This window comes from Nestor notabilis, unplaced genomic scaffold, assembly GCF_000696875.1.
Source record: "Nestor notabilis isolate BGI_N333 unplaced genomic scaffold, ASM69687v1 scaffold804, whole genome shotgun sequence".
Taxonomy (NCBI): Eukaryota; Metazoa; Chordata; class Aves; order Psittaciformes; family Psittacidae; genus Nestor; species Nestor notabilis.
In genome coordinates this window covers 1-16,280 of record NW_009923986.1, presented here as the reverse complement: position 1 = coordinate 16,280, position 16,280 = coordinate 1, and the positions used below count along the sequence as shown (strand labels likewise).

The following is a 16,280-nucleotide window of genomic DNA, read 5'->3' as shown; positions in this document are numbered from 1 at the left end:
TTATTGGTGACAGCAAACTGAAGCGATGGGAGGGTTATATGAATAAGTTAAAACATTTGAGCTTTTTCTTAAGGTTTTTAGAGGTAGAACAAGCAGGGCAAGTTAGTAAAACCTTTGTCTTCTAATTGCAGTTAGTGTATAGTTTGTTAGATTTTCTGCAATTCGTTAGATTTCTTACACTTTATTTCTTTCTTTGTGAAGACCATTGCTTTTAGTGGGACCAACAGGTACTGGGAAATCTGTGTATGTCAAGGACAAGTTAATGCACAACTTGGAAAAGGAGCGCTACTTTCCCTTCTTCATAAATTTTTCAGCTCGAACCAGTGCCAATCAGACCCAGGTTAGTCGAACAGATAATTTATGTTTCAAGAAGATAATATACATGAATATTTAATCTATGTTTTGGATATTCCTCTCTGCATTATAGAACATTATTATGGCGAGGCTGGACAAGAGACGCAAAGGAGTCTTTGGCCCTCCATTGGGAAAAAAGTGCATTATTTTTGTAGATGATATGAATATGCCTGCTTTGGAGAAGTATGGTGCACAACCTCCTATAGAACTTTTAAGACAGTTCTTTGACCATGGATTTTGGTAATTATTTGAAATACAGTTCAAACTTTTTTGTTGCTGCATTCACTCTTATTTATTCAATTGAATTTTATTTTCAAAACTTTTATAAAGTACTTTGTAAATGTTCAGGTAGCTTTGGTTTATATAAAATTGTATTATTTAAAGTTGAAACAACTCCTCTGTTGCTCTTTAAGTGACTTTTCAATCTGAAACTGATCATTAGATTCATTTTGGATTTGTTTTCATAGCATGAATCATAGAATCGTTAGTGTTGAAAGGGACCTTAAAGATTATCTAGTTCCAACCCCCTGCCATGAGCAGGGGTCTTATTGCTGAACTTCAGCAGTATTTGTATATATAGATAAAATCATTCCTTTACACCTGTTTGATTCTTTTATGTCTGCATTTTTCATTTAGATTATTGTTCCAGCACAATTCCTCGTTCTTTTCCTGTCTCTTCCTTCTCGGAGTGAATTGGCAATTTTATTTACATGTATTTATTTATTTTTATATATATATGTGGTTAAATTAAACTTTATTTTATTAATGGCAGTGGTTTCTTTACTGTCTTCCAAGATTCTCTTATTCATCACAATTTCTCAGTTTGCTTTTGAATAGAGATAATCTATCTTGCCACATTACAGTTTTAAATACTTGTCTCAAACTTTCATATCACGTTTTATGTTAAACGAAACAACTTTCTTTCAGGCCAGCCTATGGTATGTTGAGATGAAGTGGCCCATAGTTATAAGACTACTTTTTCTTGGTTTGTTGGAGTGAGGCAGTTGTTTGTTTTAAAAATATGTTTTAAAATTCTCCCTAGTATTACATAATGCATGCTGTAGTGTTTCTGTTTTCAAGTAGGTATGTTATGCATGCAGCAAGTGCTCTTTAATACATACATCTGAGCAGTAACAAATGTGTTACATCTGTAACTAAATGTCACACTGCAATTTATTTTGCAGGTATGATTTAAAGGATACATCTAAACTTACACTTGTGGACATACAGCTTCTTGCTGCTATGGGGCCTCCAGGTGGTGGGAGGAATCCTGTGACTCCTCGATTTTTGCGACACTTCAATGTCTGTGCTATTAATTCCTTTAGCGATGAAACAATGATCCGCATCTTCTCCACTGCAGTGGCCTTCTACCTGCGCAGCAATGAGTTTCCTTCCGAGTACTTCTCAATTGGAAATCAAATTGTCACTGCCACTTTAGAGGTAAGAGGCAAATCCCTTAACTGAAATTTCCTTGATTGTTTTCAGTAAAGCTTAACTGTCTCTATAATAATTCAATTGGTGAAGTAGAGATTTTTTTGATGTTTTGTTCCTTATTATTTTTAATATACAGCCTCATCTGCTTTGACAAAATCAGCTTAGTTTTATTGTCACAGTAAACTTCTTATTCTCGGAAATTTATCTTTGGATTTGTGTTAATGTGGGCTCCATGCTACCTGTCCACATAATTTCAAGTAGATGAGGCTGGAATATTTTTGGGGTCCAACAGACATGAGAAGCTGTCACATGCAAAGACAAAGTGAAAATATCGATTGCAACCCTTCCAGAATTCCTTCTCAGAGAGACTAGGAATGAAGAAATCGCTCTCAATCTCCTCCTTCCTTTCCCAGTTTTTTGCTACTTATGGACACATCTCAGCAGACTAAGGAAGCCAACGTGAACATGCAGCTTTGTAGACTGACTCCAGTATGACAAAGGACATCACAGACATGTTGTGAAATGGGAAGCCACTAGGCCCAGCTGTATGGAATTTCTGAATGTTTTGTGAAGTTCCATGTTGCAGATCTTAGCGAGTATCACATTTGCAATGTACCATACACATAAGAAATAGCAATTCATGACATTTTTCTGAAGAAGCATTAAATTATAGATGCAATATCAAAGTGTAGCTTTGCTGGCTTATTACATAGGAGAAATCAGTAGCAGTGTGAAGAAATCTATTGCCTTCCATAAGTATTCACCATGGAAATGCATCCGGTAGCTAATATTTGACCAATGAAATATTCTGATAGCAAATCTGGTGAGCTTCAAAGGCAAAATCAAACAGCTGAAGTTTCACAGGGGATGGGGCTTTCTTCTACTACAGAACCAAGGCCTTTCTCAGACTTCTCCACTAGTTCTGCTTATGCCTGAGGGCATACTTAGAACTGAATCCAGCAGGGCTGGTATTTCTGAACTGTTGTCAGATAGTACATTCAATGTGTGAGTCACAAGTGACTGACTTCTGCCACTAGAAATCTTTTTTTGTAGGTTTGATGAATCCTTCCAAAACAAACAAAAAAGTAATTTGTAAGAAATTCCCACCTTTTTGCTGCTTTAAACAGAAAATTATAGTACCAGCTACTAATGATTTGAATGCATCTGACTACGTATTTAAAACATTCAGTTTTGCCAGGATACATCTTAGACCAATTTCAGTGTTAACTTTTAATCCAGTCAACCAGGTATTTCTCATTCGACTGCATCAGAGCTTGTTTATACTGTTAGACTCTTACACATTTGCCTGCTAGAGATCTGTTCTAACATGGATTTTCATCCTGGCAAGCAATACCCTCCAACTCCTGGGGCTGAAGTATGGTAAAAGAACTGGGCTTTGGAACTGGTTTGGACATGGTACATCAGGTGAAACATGTAGTCAGTACAGTGGACATAGTCCAGCCTGTAAAATTCGATTTTTATTTTTTATTTATTTTTCTTAGCAGGTCGATGTTTGATGATTATCTTCATCTATGAGTATTTAGAGACAGATTAGAAGATTCCTCTGTCATCACTCACTTCAGCATGTTACTTAGGTTCAACGTAATTAGAAATGACACTTTCTGTCATAACAGAATGAGCTTATAGCAGCTGATGCATTCCAGATTAGAGCAAAACATAGTCAAAAGACACTTTTCTAGATCAGCCTATTCCTCCAGCATTTTTACTGTATCTATGTATTTTTTAGTAGTTTGTAAATGTGCAAGTAAAGAGATTCAAACAACTGAAAATCTATCAAGTTACCATTACATATCATTCAATACTTTACTTGAAAGTGGATATCATATAATTAAAGGAAGTCAAGAGATCTTAAACAGGGGAAGTTTAGGTTAGATATAAGGAAGAAGTTCTTTACAGTGAGGGTGGTGAGGCACTGGAATGGGTTGCCCAAGGAAGTTGTGAATGCTCCAACCCTGACAGTGTTCAAGGCCAGGTTGGACAGAGCTGTGGGTGACATGGTTTAGTGTGTGGTGTCTCTGCCCATGGCAGGGGGGTTGGACTAGATGATCTTAAGGTCCTTTCCAACCCAAACCATTCTATGATTCTATGATCTGAGTGGTGTTCTTGGTCCTACAACAGATTTTTTTACACTTGTTACAATTATTTTTTCCCATTTGTAGATTTAGGTTAGGAGTGCATGTATATTCCAGAACCGCACGAGGTGCATCTTATATATTCAGAGGACTTCAAGATCTTTAGACTTTATTAGGATTTATTAAGTGGAGAAACAAAATTTAGAAGACATTTAAGATTTATAATAATATAGTTGGTGTTACTCTTTTGTTGATTTTGTTCTTTTTTGTTGTTATTATCCTCAGGTGTATAAGAAAGCCATCAAAAATCTTTTGCCCACACCAGCCAAATCTCATTATACATTCAACCTGCGTGACTTTGCACGTGTTATCCATGGCTGCTTGCTCGTTAAGAGAACATCAGTTGGAAACAAACATGTAATGATTCGGCTGTTTGTCCATGAGGTATTTCGTGTCTTCTATGACCGTCTAGTGGAAGACAATGACAGAGCCTGGTTGTTCAATTTAATGAAAGGTGTTGTGAAAGAACATTTCAAAGAAGCATTTGATTCAGTTTTTGAACACCTGACACAAGGAAACACACCTGTGAGTATCACGTTTAACCTGTTGCAAAATAATTGCTTTCATTATAAATTTAGGACAAGAAAGTTTCTCAATCACAGGTGAAATTTTGGGTCAAATGAGCTTGAAAATTTGATTTGTATTTGGCCAAAATATCTTGGGGGGGGTGGTGGTGGGCAAGAGTAAAAATGTTTGGAAAGACTTAACTGTTAGACATGAGCATCCTTTTTAAAAAATATTTCATTTAAAACATGGATAAACTTATTATTTTTCCACCAAAGAATTTTGTGTTTCTGATAGTGAAATAAAAACTTGTTTCTTATTCAATTAAAAAATAGGGCAACGTTTTTTCAGATTTATCAAAAAGGCTCGTGAGACTAACGTACAAAATTGAATTTGCCAAGTGTAGTGTTTTCTTAAGCTCCCAGATGTGTGCACAGAGACATAAAGAGCCCAATTGATCAGTAGGTGAATGGGACAACTTCTCAAAAAAGTTCTGCCACACCTTTTCTTGGAGATGCAGCAGCACATACTGAATCTTTGGGCAATGGGAGGTAACGTTGTACACAAAAGTAGCTGCAAGGAGAAATACAAGTATGAATGTTACTAGGTGGGCTTCCAGAGATCTGAGTTACAGGATAAGGAGATGTCCCCTTTTTAAATTTAAACTGTGACTGAGTGACTGTGTGGTAAACGGCATTCTGCAATCATGAAATTTCAGTATTTAAGATTCCGTATAGTTGTTATACTGTATACCCTGATTTCCTTTTTTCTGTTTTTCCTTGTTATCCCCCTGTCTTTTCATTGATGCATAGAAGAAATAACTCTTCATTGTCCATTTCATAATACATTGAAAATTGCTAAATATACACCTGTGTAAACTTCGTGTAATCTGAAAATCATGATTGTGAGACTGTTAATGGCTATTTGAGCCAACTGTGTTCCAAGAACAAATTAAGAATATTGCTAAATATGGGAAATAGAGATTTTTGGGATGGGTGTTGTCTGCAAGTCAAAATATTTCAGAGTGCTTGTTGCTGTGCCTTGAGTGCTTGTCTAAATTCTCATTAGTTTTCTAACATTCTAATGAGGCATATACTCATCAAATATTAAACTTGCCTTCATAATTTGTTAAATATTTACCATAGGTAACAGAAGAAAACATGAGAAGTTTGTTTTTTGGTGACTACATGATTCCAGAACTTGAGGGAGATGAAAGACTTTATGTTGAAATTCCAAATGTTCAGCAGTTTGGTGATGTTGTGGAGCAATGTCTGGATGAATATAACCAAACCCACAAATCAAGAATGAATCTTGTTGTTTTCAGGTACATACAATCTGATTATTAGAGCTCTAAGCAGTAGTTGATAATTCAGCATATCCATTTTTGTGGGGTGTGGTTTTTGTACATCTCTTCCTCTTTACACATCCACAGAAGTGTTTGTGGTGCTAGACCTTTTTGGATGGAAGTAAACTAGTTTTTCTCTTATGCTTCTGCTTTTTCTATCCGGAAGTAAATAATGAGAAGCTTTCCTCCTAAGGGTCTCTGAATATTTTCTTTGGTTGTTGAAGAAACATTGTGCACTAAATCAGGCAGGTGCTTTACTTCTGCAAGGCCTTTGTTACCGGTGAAGTGTTGTCAACACTGGAACAGGCTGCTCAGGGAAGTGGTGGTCACCATCCCTGGAGGTGTTTAAAAGATGTGTTGATGTGGCACTTAAGGACATGGTTTAGTGGTGGGTTTGGCAGTGCTGGGTTAATGATTGGACTCAGAGCTTAAAGGTCTTTTCCATCCTAAACGATTCTATAAAATGGATTTCAGTTTTGCCTGCAGTGACTGGATTTTTCATTTCACCAAGAAGAAGGATTCTAAGATTGTGAGGTGCAGAGAGAGATGCAGCACAATCATAGCTGTCTGTCTGCTCTGGTATTCTGCAGCACAGCCATGCCCCACTTGGGGGCGTGTACCCAGCCTGGTGCTGCAGCTAACACTCTGGACTTTTACACTGCAGGCTGCTATTGTTACTTTAATTTGTGATCAGGCAGGGCTACAGATTAGGAGGTCACAATGCCTTCTTCCCTATTCCTAGAGATTACAGCCTCTTCCTATTTGCCAGTGTAACTTCATTCTTGGATGCTTTGTGAGCGTGATTAGGATTAGTTCAAACAATTCTAATAGCAGCTTATTTTAGTCTATGTCAATTTGACAAGCTGGATTTTTGAGTACATGTATATACAGCTATTCTGGGAGTTTGAAGTGCTGGCAGCCTCTGATCAGAGGCTACTTCATGAGTGTAGAAGTAATATCCCAGTTACTTCACTGAATAGCAGCTGGGAGAGCATGTCTGACTGTAGCCTTGGAGTCCAATGTCATGTATAACATCTGGATTTGACTCCTTTATGTTTCTAACCAATCAAAATAAACAAGAATTTCTCACTTGAAATGATGTAACCTTTTTTGAGACTGCTTTTAACTGCTGCTCATCTTACTTGAACTACCCTGTGCTTAAACAGGCTCTCTGCTGTAGACGTTGCTGCATACTCCAACACTATGCTTGTGTTTCACAATAGATAGGACTCTCAGTATTGTGCATGTACTGTTTTCTGAACATGTTATTCCAATCTCTATTTCACATATAAATTATAAAACACTGTCAGAGGCAGAGGGAAGGGAGAGGTTTGTTGATATAGCCCATTTTCTCACAGTTGTTCCTTTAAAGAGTATTTAAACTGTTATACTTCAAGAAAGTTAACACTGATAATACTGCTATGTTTTAAAAGTAGAGAATTAATGTTGGTTTTCTTTGACACCTTTATCCATATAGTGCTCCTGTTCCCACTGCTGCAGATACCTCTTAGTAATTTGTAGTATTTTGTAATTTAGCTAAATACTGGTATTTGTATGATAAAAGAGTTGTGTTTTATTTTATTTTGTGGTGCATACCCACTCCCTTCCTTCCTCCTCCCCACCACACACCCTGCTTGCACAAATTTCTTTTGGAGATGTTACTCCTATATTTGTTTCACAGATTTATAGGTGCACAAATGTCTATGGATTTCTGCCATTCTGGTAATCAGCACATTTCAAATACAGGTACATGTTGGAACACTTGTCTCGTATAAGCCGCATTCTGAAGCAGTCAGGGGGTAATGCTTTGTTGATTGGAATGGGAGGAAGTGGACGTCAGTCTTTGACTCGTCTAGCAGGATTCATGTCAAAAATGTGTGTTTTTCAACCTGAGATTTCTAAGACCTATGGTACAAATGAGTGGAGAGAAGATCTGAAAGTGAGTATTAGCAACCTGTCTGCATTTTGACTTAATTTTGAGGAAAGATGTTTCGGAATGTACAATGTTTTAACTGTCTTGTATTTTTAGAATCTTCTGAGGAATGCAGGTGTAAAAGGCTTGAAAACCGTATTTATACTCACAGATGCACAAATTAAAGAAGAAAGCTTTTTAGAAGATATTGACAGTGTCCTCAATACTGGGGAGGTACCCAATATTTTTGCAGCAGATGAAAAACAAGAGGTTGTAGAGGTATCGTTAGAAACCCTCTTTAATGTCACCTCCTATTAAGCTATCTTGTCAGTTCAGTGTGAAGTCTGGCTGTTGGGATATATGCACTTACTTCTGTGCCTTTTTGGAAACCTAGCAAACTTACGGAATGACTTATACCCAATTATGAGCTTTAATTCTGACATGGCATTCTGTTCACAAACACATTAAGTTGTGCACATGGAGAACTTTGATTGTTTACAAGTACTCCATGTGTAGTTACTTTTTGCAGTAGTAGTTGTTGTATTTATCGTTAGAAGGATTTGGGTCTTTATTTCTTGAGGGACCTAATTATTAATTTTAATTTTTCAGAACTAATCCTCTTAATCCTTTCTCTCATCTTAATGTGTCTTATCCATCTGGAACAGCAGCAAATGATCATTTCTAGAATGAGTTGTCAGGGTCACAGATAAATATTGTAATCCTTTTCTCAAATATCTATGACTTGTTCTGTTTTTCTACTTTATTCTACCTGTTTCATTTATCAATAAAATACGGTATTTTATGGCGAGGTTGTCATTAACAGGATTGCTATAGAACTTAACATGTGCTTAATGGGAAATTTGTAAGTTTTTACCCTATGTATTATTCCTAAGGGTGTTCGTGCAAGAGTCCAGGCTGGCAGTAAACAGGAGGAACTCAGTCCCTTAGCCTTGTTTGCACTTTTTGTGAACTTCTGCAAAGAAAATCTCCACATTGTGGTAGCATTTAGCCCAATTGGAGATGCTTTCCGCAACCGTCTGAGACAGTTTCCATCACTCATCAACTGCTGTACTATTGATTGGTTCCAGGTATGTGAAAATATTTCTATTATTTTCTCAACAAATGAATTCAGTTTTCTAACAATCTATATTTCCATGTCCCATTAGATTTTCTCTTGTCTTTTTTATAGAAGTACTCCATGCCACGTTTTTCAAGATTCTGAAATAGCATAGGCATTTTTTGTAATGCTTCAGGAGCTCTTTGTTGTCCCATCTCAGTATTTACACAGCTAAACAAACTTAAATTTTGATGTTACAAATTTTGCATTTCTGAAGTAGTGAACAGTAGTTTGGTGATGGTAACTTGACATTTTATCACGTAATGTGTATGTTTTAAAAGGACTAGTGAAACCATTGTAAAATGATCATAATTGCTGCTCCCTGTTAAGCAGACATCATAGGAACGACTAGGAAATACAAGTCCTGTTGTTTATTGGTAGCTCCTCTATAGAATGAAACTTGGAAAATTACTGTAGTTAATGATCCTTGATGTAAGTGGTGTTACTCTCAATAAAGTGCAGTTATCTCTATAGTTTGACCTGGTGCTGATGCCAATTTTTGGGGTTTTGCCAGAGGATGACATAGACATGGAAGTGTTTGGACAGAATGGCAATATGCAGGTTTTAACTAGAAAATCAGCCAGGAGTTGCCAGAAAAGATTGCATGGGTAGTGACGTTGCGGCCTGATCTAACCCTTATATCAATTAATGGTTCTTAAAACATAGTTGGGACTAGTGTGTCTTATTCTGGTGTTTTGAATGGTAAAAAATGTTTTTAAGGTGTGAGGACTGCTAACAGCTGTATTTTACAAATGCTTTTCTCCTCGCTTCTCCCTCAGCCATGGCCTGAAGATGCCCTTGAACGTGTGGCTAATAAATTCTTAGAAACAATTCAGTTCACAGATAGTGAACGTCAGGAAATTGTACCCATCTGTAAATACTTTCATACTTCAGTTTTGTCACTCTCTGCAAGGTCAGTCTGTTTCCTTTGAAAGCAACCATTAACTTACAGAAATATTAAGAGGGAAAAAGTGATGCTTTTGAAAGTAGTAAATTGAACAACAGAGAACTCAAAATTTGAATTTTTAGAAGTAAGAAACAACAAAATAGTAGGTGATTGAGTTTCATTACTACTGATTTCTATATTAAAAGTTAATGTATAATATCTAGCTGCATTGAAATACTACGTATCATTGTCCAAGTTGGTTACTTCCATTATTTATCAGTTACATAAGTCTGCTAACAATAGTTGAACTAAAAACAAAAAAAAAAAAAAAAAAAAAAACCAAGGAAAAAAAACCCCTTAGGTACTCATGTTTGGGATTTGTTTTGTTTTGAATAGGTTTTTGCAAAGTCTGGGACGCCATAATTATGTTACTCCTACTTCTTATCTTGAGCTTATTGCTGTGTTTCGGAAGCTTCTTACTCAGAAACGAGACGCTGTAATGAAAGCCAAAAAGAAGTACATAAATGGACTAGATAAGCTAGCTTTTGCTGAATCACAGGTAAGTTAAGACAAAAATGGAACTGAAAATACAAAATGTGTGGCAAAAGCAGGTCTTTTCCTGGAGAAGTCAGTCAAAAGCATTGCTGTGGATTTTGTTTACCTCAGTCTTCAACAGTAAAACTATAGGAAATGTATTTTGCCTCTTCTTTCCTACAGTCACAGCAGTTGTGCCAGAGGTCACAGGCCTCTAAGCAGGTATTGCTAAGCAGTGTATGAACAGAGCTTCCCTTTCCTAAATGGTTTACAGGTGACTATAAGTTAATGTAATTCTTAAAATTAGAGATTGTACATATGATATTTCCTTCTATCAATAAATTAGGCATTAGGTGAAATCTAAGTATTGTAGAAATTGTTGGAATTCAACTTAGCATTTCTGAATCCTACCTGATTCTTTTACATATTTGTAGGTTGGTGAGATGAAACAAGAACTAGTTCAGCTGCAGCCCAAACTGGAAGAGGCTAAAGTGGATAATGCAAAAATGATGAAGGTAGGGTGACACAATACAGCTTTGTGGTTTTTAATGTAAGCATGTGTATACTTGGGATGCATAATTTCACCTTCGTATTGATTAGCTTTGAATGAGGGGTCTTAATTGTACAATGTACTTTTACTTCAGTATCTCAGCTGATTGTCGACAGGTTCTAAAAAATATGCCTGTATAAGGTTGCTGATATGTGACTTATTTTCTAAGAGTTGAGTTCTTGAACTCAATACTTGTTTACTGGGGGTTTTAATATTGTGAAACTTGCCACTATTTATGCTTATAGCATTAGAACTGGAAGAAAACTGTATTCCTTATGTAAGATGCAGAATCTGGTATGCTGTCCTTGCCTAAGCTCCATGCTGAAGGATGTTAGAGGAACTTTCGTGCTAGTAGTGGTTAGACCAGGTTTCCCAAGATCATTTATAAACATTGCAAAACCCACAAATAGTTCTTCAGCATAGAAAATAGCCAAGACCAGTTTTGCACAACCTGTCTTTGCATGCATAGGGGTTATATGCCTGATTTTATTTATATATATATTTTTTTAAAGAATTTTAAAAAGTATTAGCTTCATGGAAATTTAGTGGGATTTAGGAAACAGTCTCGTAGGTGCTTCAGAAAATTCTGACTTGCAAAAATATACTTACCTAGTATGCTAGTGTTGCATCACAAAAAAAAAAAGCAAGGTTGATTTGGTGGGTTTATGCACTTGCTTCTGATTTTCAAGTGTTTTTACAGATACAGTGTTATCTTTTCTACCTACTCTAATGAAACTCTAAGCAAACAAGATGGCACTTCTGCAGAACGGCAAAGGGAGTACTTGGATGACTCATCATTGGAAAGCAAATAAATTTCAGTAGTCAATGTTATAGACTACAAAGCTGTGAAAGCTCACTCTGTAGCTGGTAATTTTTAGTTGCAGCCTGGTGCATAAACATGAAGAGTTTGCTGTCTCCTGAACTTCAGACATATTTTAAATAGCTTTTATTGACAGTAATGTGATTTCATGCAGTTCACCTACTGTTAAAGCTCCATGATGATGCATTATGCTAAGAAACAAATTATTCTCTTAATATAAGCAGAAAATATATGAAATTATTGAAATACTTCAGTTTTCTTTTTGTTTTACAGTATTCCATAAGTGCTATCGTAGGTAATGTCAATTGATTTGATCATTCAGTACTCAATAGGAAGCTCATCAATGTGTTTTTCTTTATAGACTATAGAAGTAGAATCTGCACAAGTAGAACAAAAAAGAAAAATTGTAAAAGTAGATGAAGAAATTGCTACAGCAAAAGCTGAAGAAGCTCAGGCATTGAAAAATGAATGTGAGAGTGACCTGGCAGAGGCAATCCCAGCCCTGGAGGCCGCACTTGAAGCTCTTAATACTTTGAAGGCAAGCTGATCTAAACTTCAGCATTTCAAGGAGTTATTTGATACGATGAAACTCTTACTTGGCAAAGAATGCACAAAGATGAAAAGAATTTGAAAAGTGTTACATTTCCTTGGTTTTGGCAAAGGAGAGGACTAGTACAGTCATTGTTCAGTATTATGTTCTCTACATGAACTCAGAGTAAAAAGGGGGGTGGATATGAATTTAAAATATTATTTGCAAGGAAGCCCACTTGTGGGAAAAGCAACCAAAACCTGAGGTTACCAGAGGAGGTAACCTGCTGGTAAGTTAATGTTAAGCTAAGTTAATGTTGACTGCCAGTGTGTAACATGGCATTTGTTTATGGAGAAGAATTATCTGGATCTTGGGTTTGAAGTTTTTGTCCTTGTCATGACTTACACAGGATCTGAAAGCAGTATTGTTGATGGATATCGTTAATTGTCTTTCTAACACTGTATCATCCCTTCTAAAAGTCCTCTATGATTATGTTCATTGTTAATGTGTTATAACTCCTCCTGTTTTCTGTTAGTTCATTTATCTTGGTGCATATAGGCATAATAGTTTTCATAATTTTTGTAAATGTGATTTTTATTTTAGCCTTCTGATATATCAATTGTCAAATCAATGAAAAATCCTCCGTCTGGTGTCAAACTTGTCATGGCTGCTGTCTGTGTCATGAAAGACATAAAACCTCACAGAATTCCAGATCCTTCAGGAACAGGAGGCAAGGTAAGATCACTGACAATGGTTTCAAATAAAAAGTATAATTCATATTCTCCTCAACACAGAGCACTTGTTCAATAAACAAGATCACTCAGTGCCCACTAAAGTAGGCTAGTACTTAGAGCCTTTATCCATTATCTTACTGAAAACGCCCAGAATTCCAACTTTTCTAAGTTTTGTAATGTGCGAAGAGGACACATTTAATTTGCTTGACTCATATATTGATAACAGATAACATGTAACTCTTCCCTGAGACACTGTTCAGTTTTTGGCTTTAAGTATGGTTTGAGGGAAAGATTTGAACTGATAGACTTTCTCCTCTGTTGACATCTCAAGGAGCTACAATGTCATCAGTATTAAGCGTACAGGAGGTTTAATTAGAGAGATATGTCTTTCTGTTGTTGTTTTGTTTGTGTGTTTGTTTTAAAGCTTGAAAAAATGTTTCTACTGTGTTTTGTAGATTCTGGATTACTGGACTCCAAGCAAGAAACTGCTTGGTGACATAAATTTCTTAAAGGATTTGAAAGAGTATGACAAGGACAATATTCCAGTATGGCTTCTGTCTAATTTTCAGTTCTTTTTTTACCATCTACACACCTTCTTGCAGGGGAAAAAAAGTTAGAAAATACTATATCAGAGGCGTCATTTATCCTAAGTTAGTCAACTTCTGTTCTGACTAAGGATCTTTGCAAGATGGCAGGGTATCTCTGTAGGATAAGTATGGTCATGGCAAGTAAGTCAAAACTGCTCTGGGTGAGCCTTGTAAGTTTCGTTTCAGGGGGTTTTAGAATTCCCTTTTGGAAATTTTAAGTCTTCTATACAGCTTGTCTTCTATTTGAATGAAATGTCCTCTGTGCAAAATGTTTCTACCTTTGCAATTTATATCTAGTATATTATCAAAAGGTAAAAACACACAAAAAACTGTATCAGAGTAAATATTCTGTCCTGTCCATCATCCCGTGTCCAAAAATGTCCAAGACCATAAGCATGGAAAAGGAATACTATATATGATAATTTCTCCAAACATTCTTCAAGCCTCTGGCACTTTAAATGAAGGACTTCCAAAGCTAGATGTTGTTTCTGTGTGTTTGGTATCTTTCAGTAGATCTGTTTTCTGTAATTTCCCTTGTCCTCTTAAGCCCATGTGAACTTTCTGTATCTACAAGATTTTTTTTATTTAACAAAGCATTCCAGAAGTCTGCTTTATGTGGAATGAAGAGTTATCTCCTGTTTCTTCTGAATCTGTGTCTTTTAACCCTCATTTTATGTATTCTGTTTTGGTTGGGTTGGTTTTTTTTGTATGGAACCAGTGACCATTTGGTCTCCATCCAGTCTTCCTATGACTTTTTTGTGCTGTTTTTTCTAAATCGATTACTCAGCATTACAGACTTCTCCTATTTCTAAATAACTGTCCATGTTAGTGCTCTTCTTAATGGCTGTTTCGAATTGTATTGTTTTGATTGAATGAATGCTGATTAAAAAAAGGAATATTTTGTTAAGTATACCAGAAGATACACAATAAACACAGACATATACTAGCTATTTAACTTGATTTAGAATATAATCACTTCTCCCCAAGATCTTAGTGAGAGTGTGATTCCTGCCACTTGCCCGATTCGGTGGAACTTGAATATGCTTTGCCATTTATAAAACAGGAAAATCAAAAGAAACTGATTTCTACTGTAATTAATACTGACTAGTTCTTCCCTATTTCATTGTGTAGAGAAATGGCAATCAATCAGTGTCATTTTCAAGTGTCACCCACAATACTTTTGTTAATCAGGCAGCTATCATGCAGAAGATTCGGACTGAATACTTGACTAATCCTGAGTTTGATCCACAAAAGGTGGCTAAAGCTTCCTCAGCAGCAGAGGGTTTATGCAAATGGATTACAGCGATGGAGGTGTATGACAGGGTGGCAAAGGTGCGGTCTTGATCCTAGTCCCTCAGTGCTATGAAATCTTTCCTTTGCTTGGTATAGTCACCCTAAGCATTGTATTAAATAGTAAAGTTAAAAAAAATGTGCTTTAAATATTTGTGTATTGGTTATAATTTAAAAGGTGGTTGCACCCAAGAAGGCTCGTCTAAAAGAGGCACAGCAGTCCTTAGGAGAGACCCTGGCACTCTTGAATCAGAAGAGAGAAGAACTTGCAGAAGTTGAAAGTGATTTGGCTGCTTTGGAACAAAACTTCTCTGAGAAAACTGAAGAAAAGGCTCGTTTAGAATTCCAGGTTGATCTGTGTGCTAAAAAACTAGAACGAGCAGAGAAGTTGATTGGAGGCCTTGGTGGAGAGAAATCAAGGTCAGGTTAAAGTTCAGATGTCAGATATAACAGCCATTGTTGAAAAAGAATTTGAACTTGAGTACTGTGAGCATTTAATGCTCTATCTCTGTCTGAGGGCTGTCCTGCTTAAGAATCTGGGCCCTTGAAAAAATCCTAATTGTTTGTAATGTAAAAATATGGGCAGCAACATTGGGAGAATCATAGAGAAAGTCTTCAAAACAAAATTAAAATACATAGATGCTATGTCCTTATTCTCCACCTGAAGTTAAGATCAACAACAACAAATGTTGATTGTTATCATCAGTATCATTAAAGTGGAAGTTTCAGCACCATTTTTTTCCTTATCTTCTGCTTGTCATAGATGGAATAATGCTGCAAATGATCTCCAAGATGTATATGATAATTTAACAGGAGATGTTCTGATATCAGCTGGTGTGATAGCATATCTGGGAGCTTTTACTGCTGGATTTCGACAGGACTGTACCAGAGATTGGAGCAAACTGTGCAAGGTCAGAAAGTTACTTAAATAAGTGCCTTTTCTCAGACTGCTGCAAAAGGCTTAGAAAATCCCTTGTTGTTTATTTAATATTAGCCTTTTAAAACTCACTAAGATCAGTGGGATAAACTCACTGATCCAATATTCTGTAAATTTTGAATTTAAATAAATGGGCGAATTTACTGATTCCTTCCACTGGACCCTCTCCAGTAGCTCCTTATCTTTCTTGTACTGAGGAGCCCAGAACTGGGTACAGAGACTGATTGTGGCTGTGACATTAAACAGTAACAAATCAGCACTGGATTATTGTATTGAGTTACTGGAAGATACAATCTTTAGATGACTTTCCAGCTGTGTGTGAGTTTCCTAAGGTAATGCATTGTCATAACTTTATGTATCAAAATCCCCGCTTTTAGAATGTACAAAAACCTGAACAAATCCTACAAAATTTGGAGACTAAATATTCACTGTGGAAATACAGTTAGATATTGAAACTATGAATTTATTTTTCCCAGGATTTTTACTTACACTTGACCTATTTCGGACTCTTAAAAGGAAATGTATGTTGTTACTTTGGATTGAGGTGGCATTTAATAAAGCATGTAAAGAATCATAGAATCATAGAATAGTTAG

General features: G+C 36.3%; 1 protein-coding gene across 1 annotated transcript in view; it reads left to right on the top strand.

Moving 5' to 3' along the window:
* Positions 1 to 15,660, top strand: part of LOC104399487 (dynein heavy chain 12, axonemal-like) — a gene marked incomplete at both ends in the record, with an annotated part of 46,774 nt that extends 31,114 nt beyond the window's left edge. Inside the window, 17 exons of the mRNA XM_010012409.1 lie at positions 202 to 340; positions 428 to 594; positions 1,539 to 1,794; positions 4,167 to 4,466; positions 5,591 to 5,769; positions 7,537 to 7,729; positions 7,820 to 7,981; positions 8,596 to 8,790; positions 9,599 to 9,732; positions 10,102 to 10,264; positions 10,674 to 10,754; positions 11,971 to 12,147; positions 12,742 to 12,873; positions 13,328 to 13,417; positions 14,651 to 14,791; positions 14,928 to 15,169; positions 15,513 to 15,660. Coding sequence (XP_010010711.1) covers positions 202 to 340; positions 428 to 594; positions 1,539 to 1,794; positions 4,167 to 4,466; positions 5,591 to 5,769; positions 7,537 to 7,729; positions 7,820 to 7,981; positions 8,596 to 8,790; positions 9,599 to 9,732; positions 10,102 to 10,264; positions 10,674 to 10,754; positions 11,971 to 12,147; positions 12,742 to 12,873; positions 13,328 to 13,417; positions 14,651 to 14,791; positions 14,928 to 15,169; positions 15,513 to 15,660 — 2,899 coding nt within the window. The remainder of the gene's footprint in view (positions 1 to 201; positions 341 to 427; positions 595 to 1,538; positions 1,795 to 4,166; positions 4,467 to 5,590; positions 5,770 to 7,536; positions 7,730 to 7,819; positions 7,982 to 8,595; positions 8,791 to 9,598; positions 9,733 to 10,101; positions 10,265 to 10,673; positions 10,755 to 11,970; positions 12,148 to 12,741; positions 12,874 to 13,327; positions 13,418 to 14,650; positions 14,792 to 14,927; positions 15,170 to 15,512) is intronic.
* Between the last annotated feature and the right edge of the window lie 620 nt (positions 15,661 to 16,280).